The 18468-nt window shown below is 40.9% G+C and overlaps 1 protein-coding gene across 1 annotated transcript in view; it reads right to left on the minus strand.

The window, feature by feature from the left end:
- Nucleotides 1-1877: 1877 nt before the first annotated feature.
- Nucleotides 1878-18468, minus strand: part of GSAP (gamma-secretase activating protein) — a 79522-nt gene continuing 62931 nt past the window's right edge. The window contains exons 23-31 of the mRNA XM_019655143.1: nt 17657-17718; nt 13874-13969; nt 12500-12570; nt 11941-12035; nt 6327-6446; nt 5434-5495; nt 3756-3857; nt 3488-3587; nt 1878-3083 (exon numbers count right to left, since the gene is read on the minus strand). Coding sequence (XP_019510688.1) covers nt 2992-3083; nt 3488-3587; nt 3756-3857; nt 5434-5495; nt 6327-6446; nt 11941-12035; nt 12500-12570; nt 13874-13969; nt 17657-17718 — 800 coding nt within the window. The 3' untranslated portion in view covers nt 1878-2991. The remainder of the gene's footprint in view (nt 3084-3487; nt 3588-3755; nt 3858-5433; nt 5496-6326; nt 6447-11940; nt 12036-12499; nt 12571-13873; nt 13970-17656; nt 17719-18468) is intronic.

The following is an 18468-nucleotide window of genomic DNA, read 5'->3' on the forward strand; positions in this document are numbered from 1 at the left end:
TCTTCAGTCTAGATGTGGAGGATGTTGCTTCACTGGCCCAAGTTGGCACCATCATTGCGCTCTTCCCGGGCGAGGCACACCAGTCGCCGGCTTCTGGACGGCGGCTCACGCTGGCTGCTGGCCACACACGGCAGCCCATGGTAACCCACTGCCACAGGGACTGTAGCCCACGCCGTCGCCGGCAACCCACAGCAGCCCAGCTCCAGGTTGAGCTGTTGTTCAGCATCCCAGCTGTGGAGGGCAGTGTCACTGGCCCTCATATGTGGGATCCAAACCTGGGCCCTCTGGCGTCCCAAGCCAGTTCTTAACCATCGCGCCACTCGGCTGGCCCTGGTGATTCTTTTTATAAGGATCCTTTTGCTGTCAAAATAAGTATGCCTTAATTTATCTTTTTCATGAATCTAAAGTTTTCACAATGTTGTATGCAGATAAACACGTGATTATTTTAAGTTATGATACCAGATTTTTCAAAATTTCTATAAACGTATTTGTAACTTGGCACATGAAAGAGTTGAAAATGAGGCCAGTTCCACTTATTTCATTACTCTAATTTCACTGCATTTTACCCAAGTATATTCCTAATTCTGTTTTTATATTTTCTCATGCATACACAAGTAAATTTGAAACCTGTGATTTTACATTCATTAATATGCCCAAACTATCTTTATTTCATACTGGTATCAGTTATGAGTTTTATTTCTCAACTCTGGGTGTGAGAAATACCCCGTTCCTTTATTTTGCTAAATCAAATAAAATCCGTTTTAAACCACATCCAGCCAGATTGGAGGGAAATTTAATCTCTTTCTCAGTCTCTCTGAATCTAACCCGAATGCTCTGTGAAGTTACTGAAAAACAATTCCTTGGGAGGCCTGTGCCAAGTAACACTTATAAGTATAATACTTATACTGTGATAAGTATAAGCCAGTGGTTAATACAAAGAAATGCTGCATACGCACAGTTCCCGTGTTGTAGGAATTAGTGATCACATTAGGGATTCAAAAACAGACACACATAGGAAGCTTAGCAACGTAAGAAGGGAAATATAATTTTTTAAAATCACAAAGGGATGGATACTTAAGTATTACAACTGTGTGCTACTGGTTCAGTGAGGCAAGGTGCCGCTGTGTGTTGGAAGGGCCAGGGATCACAGTCAGGTGGAGCTTTTTATCTGGCCCTTAAGCATAAATAAAGTAGGTGAAGAGGGGATTCCAGGTGTGGGAAGCAGCCTGAGAAAGGCTTCGAAGTAAAAAGAGAGAAGCTGTGTTCAAGCCCCAGTGAGCTGGGCTGGCTGGGACAGAACTTTTATGCTGGGGAGCTGTCTGCAGCCAGGATCAGGGGAACCTTGGAGATGAGTTTGGATTTCATCCTGTAATGAATGGCAAGTTATTAAACGATTCTGAATAGAGGAGTGACAGGATCAAACTCGTGTTACTTCAAATATAAGTCAGGGGCCGGCCGAGTGGCGCGTTGGTTAAGAGCTGGCTTGGGACGCCAGCTCTGAGCAGCAGGGCCCTGGTTTGGATCCCACATGAGGGCCAGTGACACTGCCCTCTACAGCTAAGATGATGAACAACAGCTCAACCTGGAGCTCGGCTGCTGTGAGTCGCCGGTGACAGCGTAGGCTGCAGTGGGCTGGTCAGCAGCGGGCGTGAGCTGCCGTGAGCTGCCGTGAGCTGCTGTAAGCCACCATGAGCGGCCATCCAGTGGCCAGCGAGTGACTGCCTCACCCGGGAAGAGCGCAATAATAATACCAACATGGGACAGTGAAGCGACATCCTCCACAACTAGACTAAAAAATATATATATATATATATATATATATATATATATATATGTCAGATGATTAGATTCTAGAAACCAACTGAAACAACCCAGGTGTGAAAAGAAAAGGGCAAGGCATGAAAAATAATGACTTTATCATGAGAAAAATATCAGCACTGCCTTGCTGATAGGGCTCCAAGATTTTGAGCCTCAGTGACCATGAGGATTTGGCCCAAAACAGGATTTATATAGGAGAGGACCATTTTTAGAACACAATCATGACTTTAGAAAATAAGTTGAATTAGTATACCAGCTAGTGATATTGATAATGATTAAAATTTCACAAGTTTACTGAGGGAAACAGTGTGAAGAGAGAAAAGCAAACGGTTATGGGCTGACCCCAGGCAGCAACTGTATCTATGGGTCAGAATGAAGTCACTGGAGGAGAGAGGGGAAAATAAAGTGGGAGAATTAGTTAGATGCCATGAGGTCCTCTGGGGGAATGTGTTCATGGACTCATGATTTCTGGCTGGAATAAAAAGGCTCTATGTTCAAAGAACAAAAGTGTTAGGCCAAAACTTTCAATTTTTTTTTTAATCAGATACATCTAAATCAAACTTTTATAAATATAAAAAGCTTAACAATATCAAATACAGTTCCATCTGAACCATCACAAAGACAAATCCTACTCTAAATACTGTCTATACAAACTGCTGTATGTTGCAAATTATTCTACACTAGAAATAGCAGATTTGACTTTGTCCAAATTCAGTTTTTTAAAAAGTATCCTCTTTGCAGAGACAGTTTTTGTGCAGCACTTAATCTTTCTGCTTGTCATATGTTATATTCAATGACAAATCCAGTTTCCGGTTTCCTAAACACTGTTCCCAACATTTTTAAACCGTATTTTATGTTAGAGTGCAACAGAAACTAGCTCTTGGCCTGTGAAGCCACCAGGAAGATGAGCCACTAGGGAGAGCATCACTATGGCCCTCCTGCCCCTGGACCATCTGTCATTTCTCCACACTCAACGGCTCCTCTGCTGTTCAAAACTGAGATGAGACACTGCAGTTTGGTTCTGTCTGAATAAGTACCAAACTGAATTCACATGGCACCGCCACATAGTCTCGTTTTGGTCCCCAACTTTAAATATTGCTAAAGAATTCTCAATGGAAGTAGAGCTGATGAACAAGATTAAACATTGGAAGCTGATAAACTGTACTTTCTTTTTTATAAGCCTAGAAGCATTGTGGTATGTTTCAGAGCTGCTTCCTCCACAAATGTGGCATCCACGTTGTCGTGTCCTTCCAAAGCATACAGAGCTGGGGGGAAAGAAAGAGAGAAAAGAGTTACTATGAAGCCATGAAACATTTATAATGTTGTTCCCATAGCTTGCTGAAATAATAATTATTTTATATTTTAACAAAACACTTTATTCTGAGATTGTGTTGTTAAAATGCTGAGGTATTAAACTTCAGCACCAAGAAAAGTTATTTGCATCGATCAAATTGGTTTTTAATCTCTGAAACCCTTCTCAACCTCAGAGGTGATTATTCCTGTGATAATTTACTCTAGATAAATTGGGTATGGCTAATTAAAACCGACTGCAATAAGGGCCTACTTATAAAGGGTATTTTTGAAAAGCAAAAGGTACAAAGAAGTGAATAGGGACTGACTAATATGTCAAAGAAAAAGCAGGAAAACTCTGAGAACAGGAGTGAATTACCTTGACTGGAGGATTCTATATCTGTCAGTGTTTCAATGAAGTAGTTGAGAGGCAGAAATTCTATACTAAATGATGACTTGTCAATCATAGAACTCCGAGGCTAAAAAAGAAACCACTTCTGGTATTAGTTGATTCTCTAAAACAAGTACGAACTTAAAAAAATAAAAAAGTGGTAAGAACTACAATTGCTGTCCATATAGATATGTTGAAATGAGCCAACAGAATCCAAAATAACATTTAGTAGGGCTGTGGTTTCACGCCAACTCACCTGTTTCTTATAGTTCTGAAGCAGTCGCTTCACATGGTTCCGGGAAATAATATTAGAACTCATAGGGTGATCCCAAAGTCGACAGATCTTCTGACCAATAAGCTGTGATGCAAATTGAATATAGGTCAAGAAGGATTTCAGGGCAGTGAAAATACTCCATATGATACTATAATGATGGCTACATCTCATACGTTTGTCCAAACTCATATAATGAACAACACCAAGAGTGAACCCTAATGTTAACTATGGACTTTGGGTGATTGTGATGCATCCATGTAGTTTCCTTAATTGCAATGAATGGACCCCTCTGGTGGAGATGTTGATAGTGGGGGAGGCCATGCAGGCGTGAGGGGAGGGGTATATGGGAAATCTCTTACCTTCCACTCAATTTTGCTGTGAACCCTAAACTACTCTAAAAAAAGGATAAAGTAAATAATAAAAATAAAAGGATGGAAAAATATATAAAGGAGAATATAGCTCACACTGCATTGAGTAATGTACCTTCTATCTATTCATAACTTTAAAAATATTATTCCAAAGTAGCTAGTTAGTCTAAAAGGCCTTTTATGGTTAGTGGCCCTTGGAGAAAGGCCATTTACTAGGAGAAATGCTTCTGAATTTTAAAAAAATACTCTGAGGAAATACAACCCTGAGGAAAGAAGTCTATGCACTGATGTTGCCAAATTCTTTTTCTGAAATAGACTTCATCTGCTACTCTTCAAACCTGGGGGGTCTGCATATCAACCCGAAGTGATGTCTTAACAGAAAACCAAAGGTTATAGACATGTTCCCTGCCAATGTCTTGCCCGGGAAATTTTAATTCCCTAAGAGTATGAGGCAAAAAACATCAAATTTAAAGCCCAAACTTATAATAAATATCTGGAGACCATCCCAAAGAGATATAGCCACAGAAAACAGGCTTTGTTTTCTAGTCTCACTTTTGCTTCAGCAAGCCTGTGAGGGGGAAAGGGTGTGTGTGACAAAGCAAGCCGATCAGGTAGAGAAAGGCAACGGACATCCCTTCATGAGAGGATCGTGCCAGAGATACAAGTGCTCAAGGTACATAAACAGTGCACAGAGTGAGCTGGCCAGGGCTCTCAGGGTGAGGACGTTCGCAGGGTCAGAGGCCCTGAAGCCCTCGTTGTGGAATTTCATATTTTCATAGTATTTTTGACTCTGAGAGCTAATATCTCCCACGAAAATAAGGAGTGCCTGTATAACCCTTTCCCTCATGTTACGAGTTCTTCCTTTGACCCAGGAATGTTTTCCTGCCCTGGTAGAAATGACAGTGGGAGGAAATGAAGTTCCAGAACCTTCTGACCTCACCTGTATTTAAATTTCTTATCAGTTTACATGCCAAAAGCACATGTTTCCCCTCTCCCTCACCTCAGACTCACAGATGTAAATATTAGTGCGGTTGCCTAAAAGGAAAACATGGCTAAATGTTTCAGGTGGGCTGTGCCAAGGCAGTGCAAAGCCAGGGGAGCAAGCACTTGGCAGGCCCAGCGGGAACAGCTGACAGAGGGTGGGGATGGATGGGACTTCTTGGAAGGGGCTGACAAGTGAAACAATTCAATCATCATTAGCCCAAATCAAGTAAATGCTCTTGCTGTAAGGAGAAACTAAAGGAGGTTCACACCAAGGCTTAGGGAGAAAATAAAATATAATTCAGGATTACCGGAGGAAGCCGCACAATAATGCTGAATTTTAGTTTTTCATTTTTCTCTGTGTTGTCCAGATCTACAAGAAAGTTAAATTGACAAGCAAAAGAGAAATCTCCATTTTAATATCTGAACAAGCTAATAATACTTCATCCTGACAACACATATCCCAGCCTGTATTCTCAAGCTAAATCTAATAACGCTTTGAAAATTGTAGTTTGTGTCTCTCTGAATAAAAGGAATTTTTAAATGAAGCTGTTTTTATATATCATGGAACTGTAACAGGCTGCCAGTCACAAAAGAACTTTACTGACTAATTTAAAACAGAAGTTACCTTGAGGAATTGGAAATACTTTAATATCTATTGACAAAACTCATCTATAAAATACAACTGAATCATTTAAGTGAGAGTGATTACACTACAGCCTTTATTTAAAGTTCACATAAACACTGTATTTCTCACTGGTCTTGCGTTCCAAGTCAAACTTTGCCATGACAGAGTCATTCAGCTGAACGTAAGCCATTTCATGACTTTTTCTTGAGAAACAAGGCTTCAGAACCTCCTATCCCCAAGTGCTCTCATGTACAGAAAAGGAATCTAATAGTTTTGTGTGGACTGAGAAGTCATTTGGGGTCTCTTGAAGGGCAAAGGCACTTTAAATTAGCCCAAAGGATGGTTACAGGAAACGAACTATACTCAGAAGGACCAGCTGTATAATTTGTGGCACCCAAAGCCAAAAAGAAAAAAAAAATGAGGAGCCCCTTGTTCAAATACTAAAAATTTCAAGACAGAATGCAAAGCAGTAAACTAAGTATGGGGCCCTTCAGAGTGCGGCAGGGCTCTGGGGGACCACCATGCTGGTGGTGCTCAGAGGGGAACGTGCCCTCTGGCAAGCGCAGAGCCTCTTACCTTCCATGAGCCTTGTGACAGCTGTTTCTGTGAGAAGCAGCACCCCGTTATCGATGTAATGCAGCAGGTTATGCAGAGGGAGACAGTGGATGCCAAGGACCGTGTGCAGAGTGTGGAAACCTACGATGAGACCGGGAAGTAAACACTGCCAGCCAGCATTGCCAGCCTCCCAGGCAGAATGAAATCGATGGTGTTAACAAAGCCCTCAGCTCAGTGCTTGGCACCTAGCTTCAAATCAATACTGCTGGGAGACAAGGTCCGAGTTTCCTCCTTGTCATTATCAAGACTAAGCATTGTGCTGAGAATATAATAAGTTCCCAACAAGTATGGGTTCCCTTCACCTTGTGTCCCTTCCTCGACAAAAAGAGAAAAAGAGTTCAAGGCCTGCTCTATGAAAAATGGTTTTACAAGTTTAATAGGTTTGCAATTCTATGGTAAGATAACAAAAGAGAACAATTAACAGAAGACCTTCACACTCCACATGCCCAGGCTAAAAGGTGGATGGACAGGGATCCTTGTGCCTGATCTCTGAGTATGCCCTAGGGCGAGGCTTTTGGGGTCAGCTTGGACTAAATTACATAAAAGAAGAATTAAAATGATATGGTCAGATAGCAAATCTATAGGAATTCACTAGAGAGGAAAGCACTCTCTCAAACCTCAGTCTCATGGGGAGGGCTCCACAAACACTCAGAAACCTAGAGCTCTAAGTGCACTAGTAACAATAAACGATAAAAACAACATCCGTGGAAGAAGGTATCAGACCAGGAGAGGATCTGAAAAGCCCTCTTGGAAAAGATGGCCTGTGAGGGGAGCCATAAAGGATACATGCATTTCCTGGGAGTGGAAATGAGGCAGGAGAATATTCAGAGTAGAGATGTTAGAAAAAGCCAGGTTCGCATGAGCAGGCCAACAAGGCTGGGATCCTGCATGCTGCTTACTAGCTGCGGGTAACTAAGCCTTCGTGAGCCTGCATTTCTTCATCCCTCAAATGGAGCCACTGGTACCTGTCCTGTAGGGCTGCTCTGAGAACCAGAGCTGGTCTGTGAGAAGCCTAGCCCAGGGTGTAACACACTGACTAGTACCAAACGTGCACTGAGGCCTTCAATCCACCCACTGGCTCACTTGATCCTTATACAACCCCGTGCAGCGGGAACCACCTGGTTCCCAGTTTATAAATGGAAAAGCTGAGATTCACAGGAGCTAAGAGATGTGCCCAGGATCATATAAATAATGAGTTGAAATTTGAACGCAGGCTGTGAGATTTTTGCCTAGGCTTTGAACCATAACACTACCCTGACCCAATAACTGGTAGCTGCATTAATGGAACAATATGAACGGAGGCCCAGAGGTGAGAAAGTCTGGGGCATGTTCACAAAACATGAAGTGACGCGTCTGAGCTGGAATCAGGTGTGCGAGAGGAATGACACGAGGTACGGCTGGAGAGGGGTTAACAAACCCCTTTTGCACACAGAGCGAGGAGCAGGGCGTGCCACATTGGGCAAAACACGTACTACCGCTGCTCCCATCGACCTTCCAGTCTGATGGGGAAACAGGCCATCAAACAACCACACAAATAAATATATATATATTTTTAATGTGACCAGCTCTATCAAAGAAAAGTGCAGGGTGCTCTAAGTACGTATGACAGGGGTTGAATGCTGAATGACAGCAAGGAATTTAGCACTGAGCAGACGGGCGAGGCTCTGAAAATGTTAAGGCACGATGGGAAAAGAACTTCAGCCTTAGTTTTGGAATATTACAGTGGCAACAGGCAGAGAATGAACAGAAGTGCCCGTTTGCTACAGGAGGTATGGGGCCCCGATGGGAGGCTGTGGCGTGAACCTGCGTAAGAGGTGAAGGGCAGCAACAGTGAAAGAAGAGGGAGGGATGGAAGACGCAGGGTGGGAAATACAGGCTTGGAAACTGACCGGATGTGGGGAGGAGATGACAAAACCTCACAGCCTAGTCTTAGGAACTTACAGGACAAAGACGATGCCCAAAGAGCAGGGACTGGAGTTCACACAAAGCATGGGGTTTTCTGTCCCTGAGCCCATGAATCACGAGCAGTGAGGGACCTAAGTCCCAAGTCAGGGCAACATCAAGGATCAGATGAGGGGCAGACTCTGCCCATAAGCGGGTGTGAAAGGGCTGACAGAGGAGTCCATTAGCGTCCCTGACTCCAAAAACTACAGTGATTTTACTAGCTAATTAACAACGTGAGATTTTCCAAATGGATTTGGACATTCTTCCCAAGGTTAAAAAAGTTATACAATTATTTCTGAATAAGAGTTTATAAAAGATTATCGATCCTATAGGTTTTCTGGACTCAAAATTCCTCTCCAGCCCTGTGTTCATGTCCTGAAGAGCCCTGATGACCGTTCATCCTGTATCCCTAGGGCACAATCCCAAATTCAACAGTCCGCCCCTGGCCTCCTCTTTGCATGTCAGCTTGAAGCAACAGAGAAAATTGGCTGAAAGCAAGTATCAGCTCTGAAAGACAGAGTTTTTCCAGCCAACCCTGTCCTCATCCTTTAGGGGTCCTGCCCTTCTCTCGCCAGCAAGGGGAAACTGCAAATGCTCCGGCTCTGAACCATAACTTCCTTTTGGGGGTCTTCATTCCTTTTTTGTCTTTAATCAGTTTGGGTTACAGTTTTCTGAAACTTGGAACTCACACAGTTTTCGCTAGTTCAGCAGGCCTGGAAAACATGCACACTTACATGTGCCTGAAAAATACCCTGTATTTACACACACACACATGCACACACACAATCCATTATCGCTTCATTTCTATTTCCATGTCACATACAGGAAACATAGATTTAAGAGAAAAGGATAGAAACTGCTCTTCTCTACTTGACCCACAGACACAGGCCATTAAGTCTACTCAAATAATTCCCAGTCATTGTGGATAACAGTTTTCTTTGTTTTCCCTCCTATCCAACCCCGTGAAGGAATGCAGTGTTTTACAGAAAGTGAATTTTTATGATCTCCTGAGAATTATCTTGTCCCCAGTAAGTCAGTTTCATTGATGTACCAAAGAAGCTTGAATATCCATGGTGAATAGATCTGTAAGTGTCAATCCATTCCTCTACCAAGTCTTTTGTATTAAAGACAAATAATTAAGATTTTAAGCCAGAAAACCATGTATAGTTTTCATGAAATCCCTCACTCTGTCTAGAGGGCACCTCACCATTCATAGCCCACTGGGATAATTTAAACCCATCCATTCTCCTCATGAATGGTCATTTTCAGATTCCTACAAAGTCAAAAGGAACACCTTTTGGACCTCCACTACAAGCAAACCTTGCAAGATGAGGTGTGCGGATAGAGAAAGCTTGAACGATTCCAAACTGTGTCAGACAGATCACAGATGCAGAGAAGCTGAGACGTGCTATGGGGATCTTCTGGGCCCACAAATAGCCAAAGTTTCAGCATCAACTAATTCAACTGGAATATGAAATTCAAGAGGCAGCACAGAATAGTAGTTAAAAGCACAGATTTTGGAGCCAGACTGCCTGGATTTTAATACTGGCTCTGCTACCTAATAACTGTGTGACTTTAGGCAAGTTACTTTTTTTTTTTTTTTTAGCATTATGTATGTTTTTTATTTTAGCATTTGGGTGGGTATGCAAGTTACATTTTTTTTTTTTTTTTAGCTGAGCCATCCTGCCACCTGTTGGCAAGCTCGGGCCGGAACTCGAACCGCTGTTGCTCAGAGCTCAAACTGTTGAGCGAGCTCTTAACCAACTGAGCCACTCGGCCGGCCCTGCAAGTTACTTTTAACCTTTCTGTGCCTCGATTTCACCATCTTTAAATGGGAATAAAATTAAATGAAACCATATGAAAGAATCATTTTTCTTGGTCAAAAATTTAATGTGGTTCAATTTAAGCTCCCATCACTCAGGATTGTTATGAAAATTAAATGTGCTAATTTATGTACTTAAAACAGTACCTGGCACAAAATAGGCACTGTATACATGTTGGTTTAAGATGAACAAATAAAGGAGTGAATTAATGATGAATGGATGGGTAGATGATATGAATAAATAAATTAAACTGGCTGATATATTATCAATAAATCAACAAACAAGTGATGGTGAGGATGTGGAGAAAAGGGAACCCCCGTGCACTCTTGGAGGGATTGCAAATTGGTTCAGCCACTAAGGAAATTAGTATGGTGGTTCCTCAAAAAATTAAAAATAAAATTACCTTATTATCCAGCAATTACACTTCTGGGTATTTATCTGAAGAAACCCAAAACACTAATTCAAAAAGACATATGCATCCCTATGTTCACTGCAGCATTATTTGCAATAGCCAAGATATGGAAGCAACCTAAGTGTCCATCAATAGGTGAATAGATATATCCAATGGAATATTACTCAGCCATAAAAAAGAATGAAATCTTACCATTTGCAACAACATGGGTGGACTTAGAGGGTATTATGGTAAGTGAAATAAGTCAGACAGAGAAAGACAAACATTGTATGATATCACTTATATGTGGAATCTAAAGAACAAAATTAACGAACAAGCAAAACAAAAACAAACTCATAGATACAGAGAACAACTGAATGTTGCCAGATGGGATAGGGTTCGGGGTGATAGGTGAAAAGGTAAAAGAAATTAAGAAGTACAAATTTCTAGTTATAAAGTAATAATCATAGGGATGTAAATTATAGCATAGGGAATACAGTCAATAATATTGTAATCACTATGTATTGATACCAGATGGGTGCTAGACTTATCAGGAAGATCACTTTGTAAGGTATACAAATGTCTAATCATTATGTGGTACACCTGAAACTAATATAATATTGTATGTCAACTATAATTGAAATAAAATTAGAATTAAAAGAATTATGTAAAAAATATATTAAAAACTGGTTGGTATATATTATGTCATGATAGCTATCATAACGCTTACATCAGGACTTTTACATAATGAACATAAGGCAGGTAGTTTAGAGCAAACAGAAACTTATTTGTCTCTTATAATGATTACTGCTTTATATGCATATCTTCCCAACTAAACTTTTGTTCATTTTTGACTGCTCTAATTTCCAGCACAGTATCTGGCATATAATAATTGCTCAACAAATGTTTGTTGATTGAATGAACAAGTGACCAATTAAATGAAGGACTGCATACACATGTGCCAAGGGTGTTTTGAGGCCCGATTTGGTCCTATTTCAAAATCCTAAGGGAAATTTTTAGCTTCCAAGCACGTAAGCTCAGCTCAGTTTGAACATCCAGCTAGACCCACTTCCTTCTTTATATTAACTTTCTCGATCAGAGAAACTAGGCCTGCAGACAGCCTTCAGAGAAAGGTCTCCCTGAACCAGCTCCACTGGTTCAAAGTATCCTAGAAAGTTGCACAGGGACCAGTCTAGGCTCCCTAAAGTTAGTGGCAAACTACAGTATAGTTTAATAATCAGGGAAGATCTGGTCAGCAGAGACCAATCTCAGGCCCATCTCTCACAGTGACACATGACACAGTTTCTGAGATACAGGAGGTCTTATCCTTAAATTCATAATGTCCCAAAGCCCAGGAACCATGTAAAGAAGAAAGAAAAAACTTATTGCAATACAGGATAAAAGAGCCAAGACTTACCAGGAGGCAGAGGTAAAAACAAACTGTTAGTAGCTTCCAAAATCCTGGTCATGATGTGGAAGACTGCAAATTCAGCAGCACTAGCCTGCCTATCGCTGGAGAAAATACCAAAGCAGCGTGTCAGCCAAGGAGTTCATCTTGAAAAATCCACTGGTCTAAGTAGTGGCTCTGAGCACCACATACAGATGGAATTCATGCTAATCATGAAAGGCCATGCCCTGTCGAAAGCCTCAAAATTATGATGGTGGCCATCAGCCTACTGCCTAGAATCAAACCAGACAGTCAACGATAAATTGTATTAACTCAAATTCCCTTCTTGGCAGTACTGAGCTCATGTGCCCCCTTCCCCACTTCTCATCAACTATATGCCAAGGAAGGAGGATGGGTGAAGTAACATAGGTATAACTTTCAATGCCGAGCACAGAACTGAGATAGACAGTGTCAGGGCTGGTGAGAATTGCTTTCAACTGTAAGTTTCAAAAAGGCTTTGCTAAGCAGGCAGCAGTAGCAGTTATTTTGGCTCTGCACACTGTGATAAGAACGAGAAATACTTGCGTACAAGTGGAGAACCCAGGGATGAAGATTCTGTTTCCTCCAACTGGTTTCCAGTATTTGGCAAGTGAGATCCAGCTGGAGAGAAAGAGTCTGTTAAGCTCTGCTCATCCCCTTCCCCCCAGGTCCCCTACAGACACCCTCCCCAGCTCTGACAGGCACGGTCAGGGCAGCTGGCATTCAGGCTGTGCCCGGACACAGAACCAGCCTTTCTGAGGTCAGCTTTGAGGCAATGGAGCCCTCGGAACATGGAAAGGCTGCAAATGTCCCCTAGAATCTAACAGAGCACCCTCTGTCTGTGTGGGCCATGCCCCAGCCGAGCTGCCCCAGCCTGGGCCTGGCTAACAGGCCCTCAATTACAGGCCCTTGTCTACCAGCGAAGGTCAAGTGCAACCGAGTTTGCTTTGGGCATGTTATGGGAGCTCCTCAGGGTAGTTCTACGCAAAGGAGAATTATTTAAGAAAGTTTCAATGCCCTGATTATAAATATCAGTATATAAGAATACCAAACCAACCTCTTCTAATACATTAAAAACTAGTAAAGTCAAACCTTACTGTAAAAATTCAAAGTTATTATTTAAAAACAGACACTAAATGACTACAATAAAAACAGAACTTTTAAAATTAGAGGTCCGTGTCTAATACATTTAACTAATCTTCCAAAGTTCAATGCAAAAGTATATGTTTGCACACTGGCTCCTTTACATATTGGTCTTACCCAAACTGGGAGAAATGCAGTATTCTTTGTGTGTATTTAAATACTTTTAGAAATCTGTCCAGCATATTATTTCTAGGTTCTAAGCAGGTCAGACCTCAATTTCATATGCTTTTTGAAAGACTCAAGACAGCCTTAACATCACTGTTATTTACATATGTACTGGTGTCCTTAATTTGGATCACACACAAGTTCAATAAGCAACTACCTAGTAAATGAGCTGCTAATCTCATCAGATTTGAATGTGGTAGTATTTTCACAACTGAGCTGGAATCTAGCCTAATTGGGCTGTTGGAGCTAATTAAAAATTGAAGTTCAAGTTCTCTCATGTCTGCATAAACCTCCATGTTCAGAAATCATTATCTACTGTTTAATAAGGAACTGAGAGATGCCAAGATGTGAACATTTGGCAAACATTCTAAATCCATCACTGTTCTATGATTTCATGAGCCTATCATCACTATTTGAAGGGAGTGCAATAAACCTCTTTCAAAATCAAGTTCTCATTGTTTGTGGTTATTTCCCCCTTTCCTCAATCCGTAGCACCAAATATACTGGTTTGAGGGTGGGAGAACTCCAAAAACCTCATTTGAAAAATATACTGTACCTCACACTGGAAACTATATACCAGGGGCCAAGGGATGAAAAACAAAAAAACAAAACCAACCAGTTTTGAAACGTAATCCAGGACTATCTTTTCAATTTTCTTCTTTTCTACGCCTTGTAGGTGTCTCAAAAGATGGTCTTTTAGCTCAGACACCATCTAAAAACAGGAAATGGATTATATAAGTCACAACATACCCACTCACATCTGCAACTGGTTGAATTAGATCTGTTTATTAACAGTCCTTATCAATATGAAAAATATTGGGTCTGAAGATCCCTCCAGCAGAAATGCATAACCCTCAGTCTCCTTCCAATGGGCATAACTCAGGGGACACCAATGTTTCCCTCAAGAGGAACTACTTCTGATTCACTCAAAGCCCAGGGAGCAACTGAGAGTCAGGCTCCAGGCCCTGATGAGAAAAAGGAAATGTATCAGGTACCCACCACCCCTGCACAGTGGCTGCAGACATTTCACACAGCCCACGACATGCAAAGATATTGAAATACAGTATTCATTCTAGTGCCTCCAGATGGGCTTGTTTCTATACTGTTCTGATCATCCTTGGGGCTCCCCAATCACTGTGGCATTCCCAGCCCTCCCTACCTTTTGCTTTTCTTTCTCCTTCTCCTTCTTTCTGCTTTTTTTCTCCCTTTTGCCTGGACTCTCTGCTCAGCTAGAGGGTCTCCTGGCTACAGAGATCTTTGCACCAATAAAAAATCCATAAGAACTGTACAACATGTGCACACATCTTCTATTTTAGCAGATTTAACTATAGGATACCCTGAGTAAAACTTAGCCCGTAGCATTCTGGGCCAAGACCGAGTGGTATATTACTTCAATTCAGTCTCCTGCAAGTGCTAATTGATCAGGCTTTAAAAAACAATATTTATTTGTTGTTTAAGACAAAATGTATATGTTTTTGTCTTTTTCAATTTTTCTATAATAACCATAAAGATGAAAAATGTAAGTCATCTATATAATCCTGCCATCTACATTAACATTTTGGTTTTTTTATTTTCCTTCTTCCTGGTCTGACAATCATTCCTGTGTTTTGTAATCTGGTTTGTTTTTTTTTAAAGATTTTTATTGGGGAATTGGGGAATGGGACCAGCACTGGGGAATTGAGGGAAGGGGAACAAACAAATTGCTGTCATTTTGTTCTTCAGTCTAGTTGTGGAGAATGTTGCTTCACTGGCCCAAGTTGTCACCATCATTGCACTCTTCCCAGGCGAGGCAAATCAGTCACCGACTTCTGAACGGCCGCTCACGCTGGCTGCTGGCCACACACGGTAGCCCAAAGCAACCACTGCAGCAGGGGCTGCAGCCTACACCGTCGCCGGCGACTCACGGCAGCCCAGCTCCAGGTTGAGCTGTTGTTCAGCATCTTAGCTGTGGAGGGCAGCGTCACTGGCCCTCATATGTGGGATCTGAACCGGGGCCCTCTGGTGTCCCAAGCCAGCTCTTAACCACCGCGCCACTCGGCTGGCCCTGTAATTTGTTTTTCATGTAATAGTTTGTCATTAAATATTCTTTACCACACTAGTCTTAATGGCTGCACAGTGTTCAATTTTATGAAAGTACTATAACTGAATTATTTATTTCCTTCTTGTACATATCAGATGTTTCTTTTAATACTGTTAATAATGCCATTAAAAATCCTTACATGAAAGTTGTTTGCCACATCCCCAATTCTTTTGTCAGGCTAAATTCCTAGAAATGGATTTTGTTGGGCCACACACCAGGTTTGTGGCGATGCCGCCCACTGTGGCTACACTAATTACTGGACATGGGGCTGTCCAATTCCCTGTACCCTGAACTTTGCTACTATGATATTTAAATTGTTGTCAGTTTTCCTGTATGTCTATGTTAAATAATATACTTAGAAAATGTTCCCTATTGCAGTACTGTTTATCTATCTACTTATTTTACTCAAATTCTTTCATACAGTTCAATATTTTATATTTTAGACTCCTTAACCTATCTGATGTTTCTATTGGTTTATGGTATAAAGTGGTGGCATTTGGGATAGGAGAACTCTATTTCTTTTACAAATAGGCCACTATTGACTGATTTATTAAAAAATATTTCTTTCCACATTGATTTTTAAATGCCTCATGTACCAGACACTAAAGATTCTAATTAAAACTAGGGTCTATTGACTGTCTATTTTTGTATAAGCACCATATTGTTTCTGTCACTGTAGATCAACAACACATTCAGATCTCTGGTAATGCCAGTCTCTCATCTCTTAACTTTATCAAGTGAATCAGTCAATTGTCACACATTTTATTGGCTTTTTGCTTGTAATGTTATTAAGCTTAGACTCATAGGACTTGGAAATGCGATATTGGTTTTCATTATCTTTTCTAATTGGTTAATCCTAATTAAAAAAGAAAATAGATACAGAATCTCCAGCTTACTAACTTGCTCCTTATTTTCCATTTACCCAATTGATTGTTTTGTTTGTTTGTTGCATTATACAATCTTACAATCTTCTTCTGTTTCTTATTGCATTGGCTAGAATTTCCAGAACCATGTAAAATTTTAATGAAAATAGCAAGGATCCAACTTCTTTCTGATTTTGATAGGAATACCTCCAATGTTCCATTAAGAAGGATGTTGGCTATTAATATTAGATTATTCTTTGTTTTATTGATTTGTGTATTCCAAGATTGGAATTCCACTTTAATCAACTTTTAGCACTGATAGAGGTTATCATTTTTCCTCTTTCACCTAGTGATGTAATGAATGCATTTCCTAATATTAATATATTTCTTAATATTAAGACTTCCTAAAAAGAACCCCACTTGGCCACATTGTATCTTCAAATATACCACTAGAAAGTTGTTTGTTTATTTTAAAGCTTATAAGAGTTTATTTGAGCTAAACTGACGACAATTGCCAGGAAGCAAAGTCTCAAGGGATTAGAAAATGCTCCCTAGAAAGTATTTTAATTAAGCTTGTGGTATCTATACTCATAAGTAAAAGTAGCTATTGTCAGATTTTAGTTTTAAGGTTATGCTGGCTTTTTAAAGTGATTAAGAAACTTCCCATCTTTTTTCAAAAATACTTTACATAGTATGGGAATGACCTGGTCCTTAAAAGATTGAAAGAACAAACTCAATAAATAACTCGGGGCCTTTTCTTGGAGATAATCTTTGACTTTTTTTCAAATTATTTCATGATTATTGTGCTTTCAGGTCTTCTAGTACTTCTTGGCTCAAGTTTGGTCATTCTATTTGCCAAGGAAATTTTAACTAGGATTTTTAAGTGTATGGCTATGTATTTCTACATATTTTTCTCATATATTTTAACTTGCCATGTCTAATCCCATTTGAGCCTGCACAGTATTAAAAATATTTTATTAGACTTTCTAGATGTCTCTAGTCAGTCTTTTAAAGATTTTGGATTTGTTTACCAATTCTGCTCTTCAATTAATTTATTTTGATTTATATTTCTTTTGTCTTCCCAGTAGTAGAATTTCTTGAGAAACAATACTTTATTCTGTTTTATTTTAAACCCCAAATACAAATCCACAGAGATGTTGCTTTTTCCTCATTTTAAACAGTCTCAATGCTGGACATTTCTTATGTTGTTTTGAAATTATGTATTTACTAGGGTGATTGATTAATGGGCGTCTTCCCCACTAGACTACAAATTCTGAGAGGGCAGAAACCATGTACGTGTTCCTTACCACGGAACACACAGGGCCCAAAGTGGCTGGGAACAGCTATGTGTTCAGAGAACAAGTGAAGAACAAGATCAGAATGACAGGACAATCTAGCCCTCTCCCTTTTCTCAAAGCCCATTGTGCCAGCACCCCAACAGCCGCAAACCACTCACCAGCCCCACAAGCAGCCTCTGGTGGTTGTCTTCCTCCTGGAACAGGGGTGTCAATCTTGGCTCTGAAATTAAACAGAGCAATTGTCAAGCAGGGTCGTTCACAAGAAATGGGCTAGAAGAAAGAGGAATCAGCCTAGGTTTCCCTTCCCTGAGTCATAACACTTCCCTGATAGATGAAAATTTTTCACTAGGTGAGTGTGACCTAGCCCTGCAAGCTGAACTTGCCACTCAAGTGACACACAGAGAGCTCTGTGCAACAGGGAGTGGTAGAGATGAAGGAAGGATAGATGGAAGGAAGGAAGGGAGGGAGGGAAAAAGGGAGAGCGGGAGGGAGGGAGGGAGAAAGGAAGGAAGAAAGGAGGGAAGGAAGGAAGGAAGACATTTCCCAATACCTACAGGCTCTGGCTTTGATTTCTCTTCAACACAAAAACTCACTGCTGTCTAAGAACTTCTGCCTCACTGGAGACGGAGTGACCTGGGCCCTCTCTTAACCCTAAGGGGCCATAATCCACAAGGACTTGGTGGAGCATCACAGAACTCCCTTCTTTCTGACCCCCCCACAGTTCAGTGTCTTTGGAAGTTGCTAAGCTGAGGGGACCAGTCACCTACTGTGGCAATAGTACTAATTGGCATAAGTTATCCAACAGAAAAGGTAACTAGATCAAGATGGAAACGTGACACATAAGGTTAAATCAGATGTCACTTTCCCCATGACATGCACTGCGCCAGAAAGGCTGGCGGGCAGGCAAACAGCTTCATCGGAAGGTCTGCCCTAACACTCCCTAACTGCCCTTCCTGTTCTAGAACACCTA

The sequence above is a fragment of the Hipposideros armiger genome, unplaced genomic scaffold (assembly GCF_001890085.2).
Source record: "Hipposideros armiger isolate ML-2016 unplaced genomic scaffold, ASM189008v1 scaffold_236, whole genome shotgun sequence".
In the NCBI taxonomy this organism is placed as follows: Eukaryota; Metazoa; Chordata; class Mammalia; order Chiroptera; family Hipposideridae; genus Hipposideros; species Hipposideros armiger.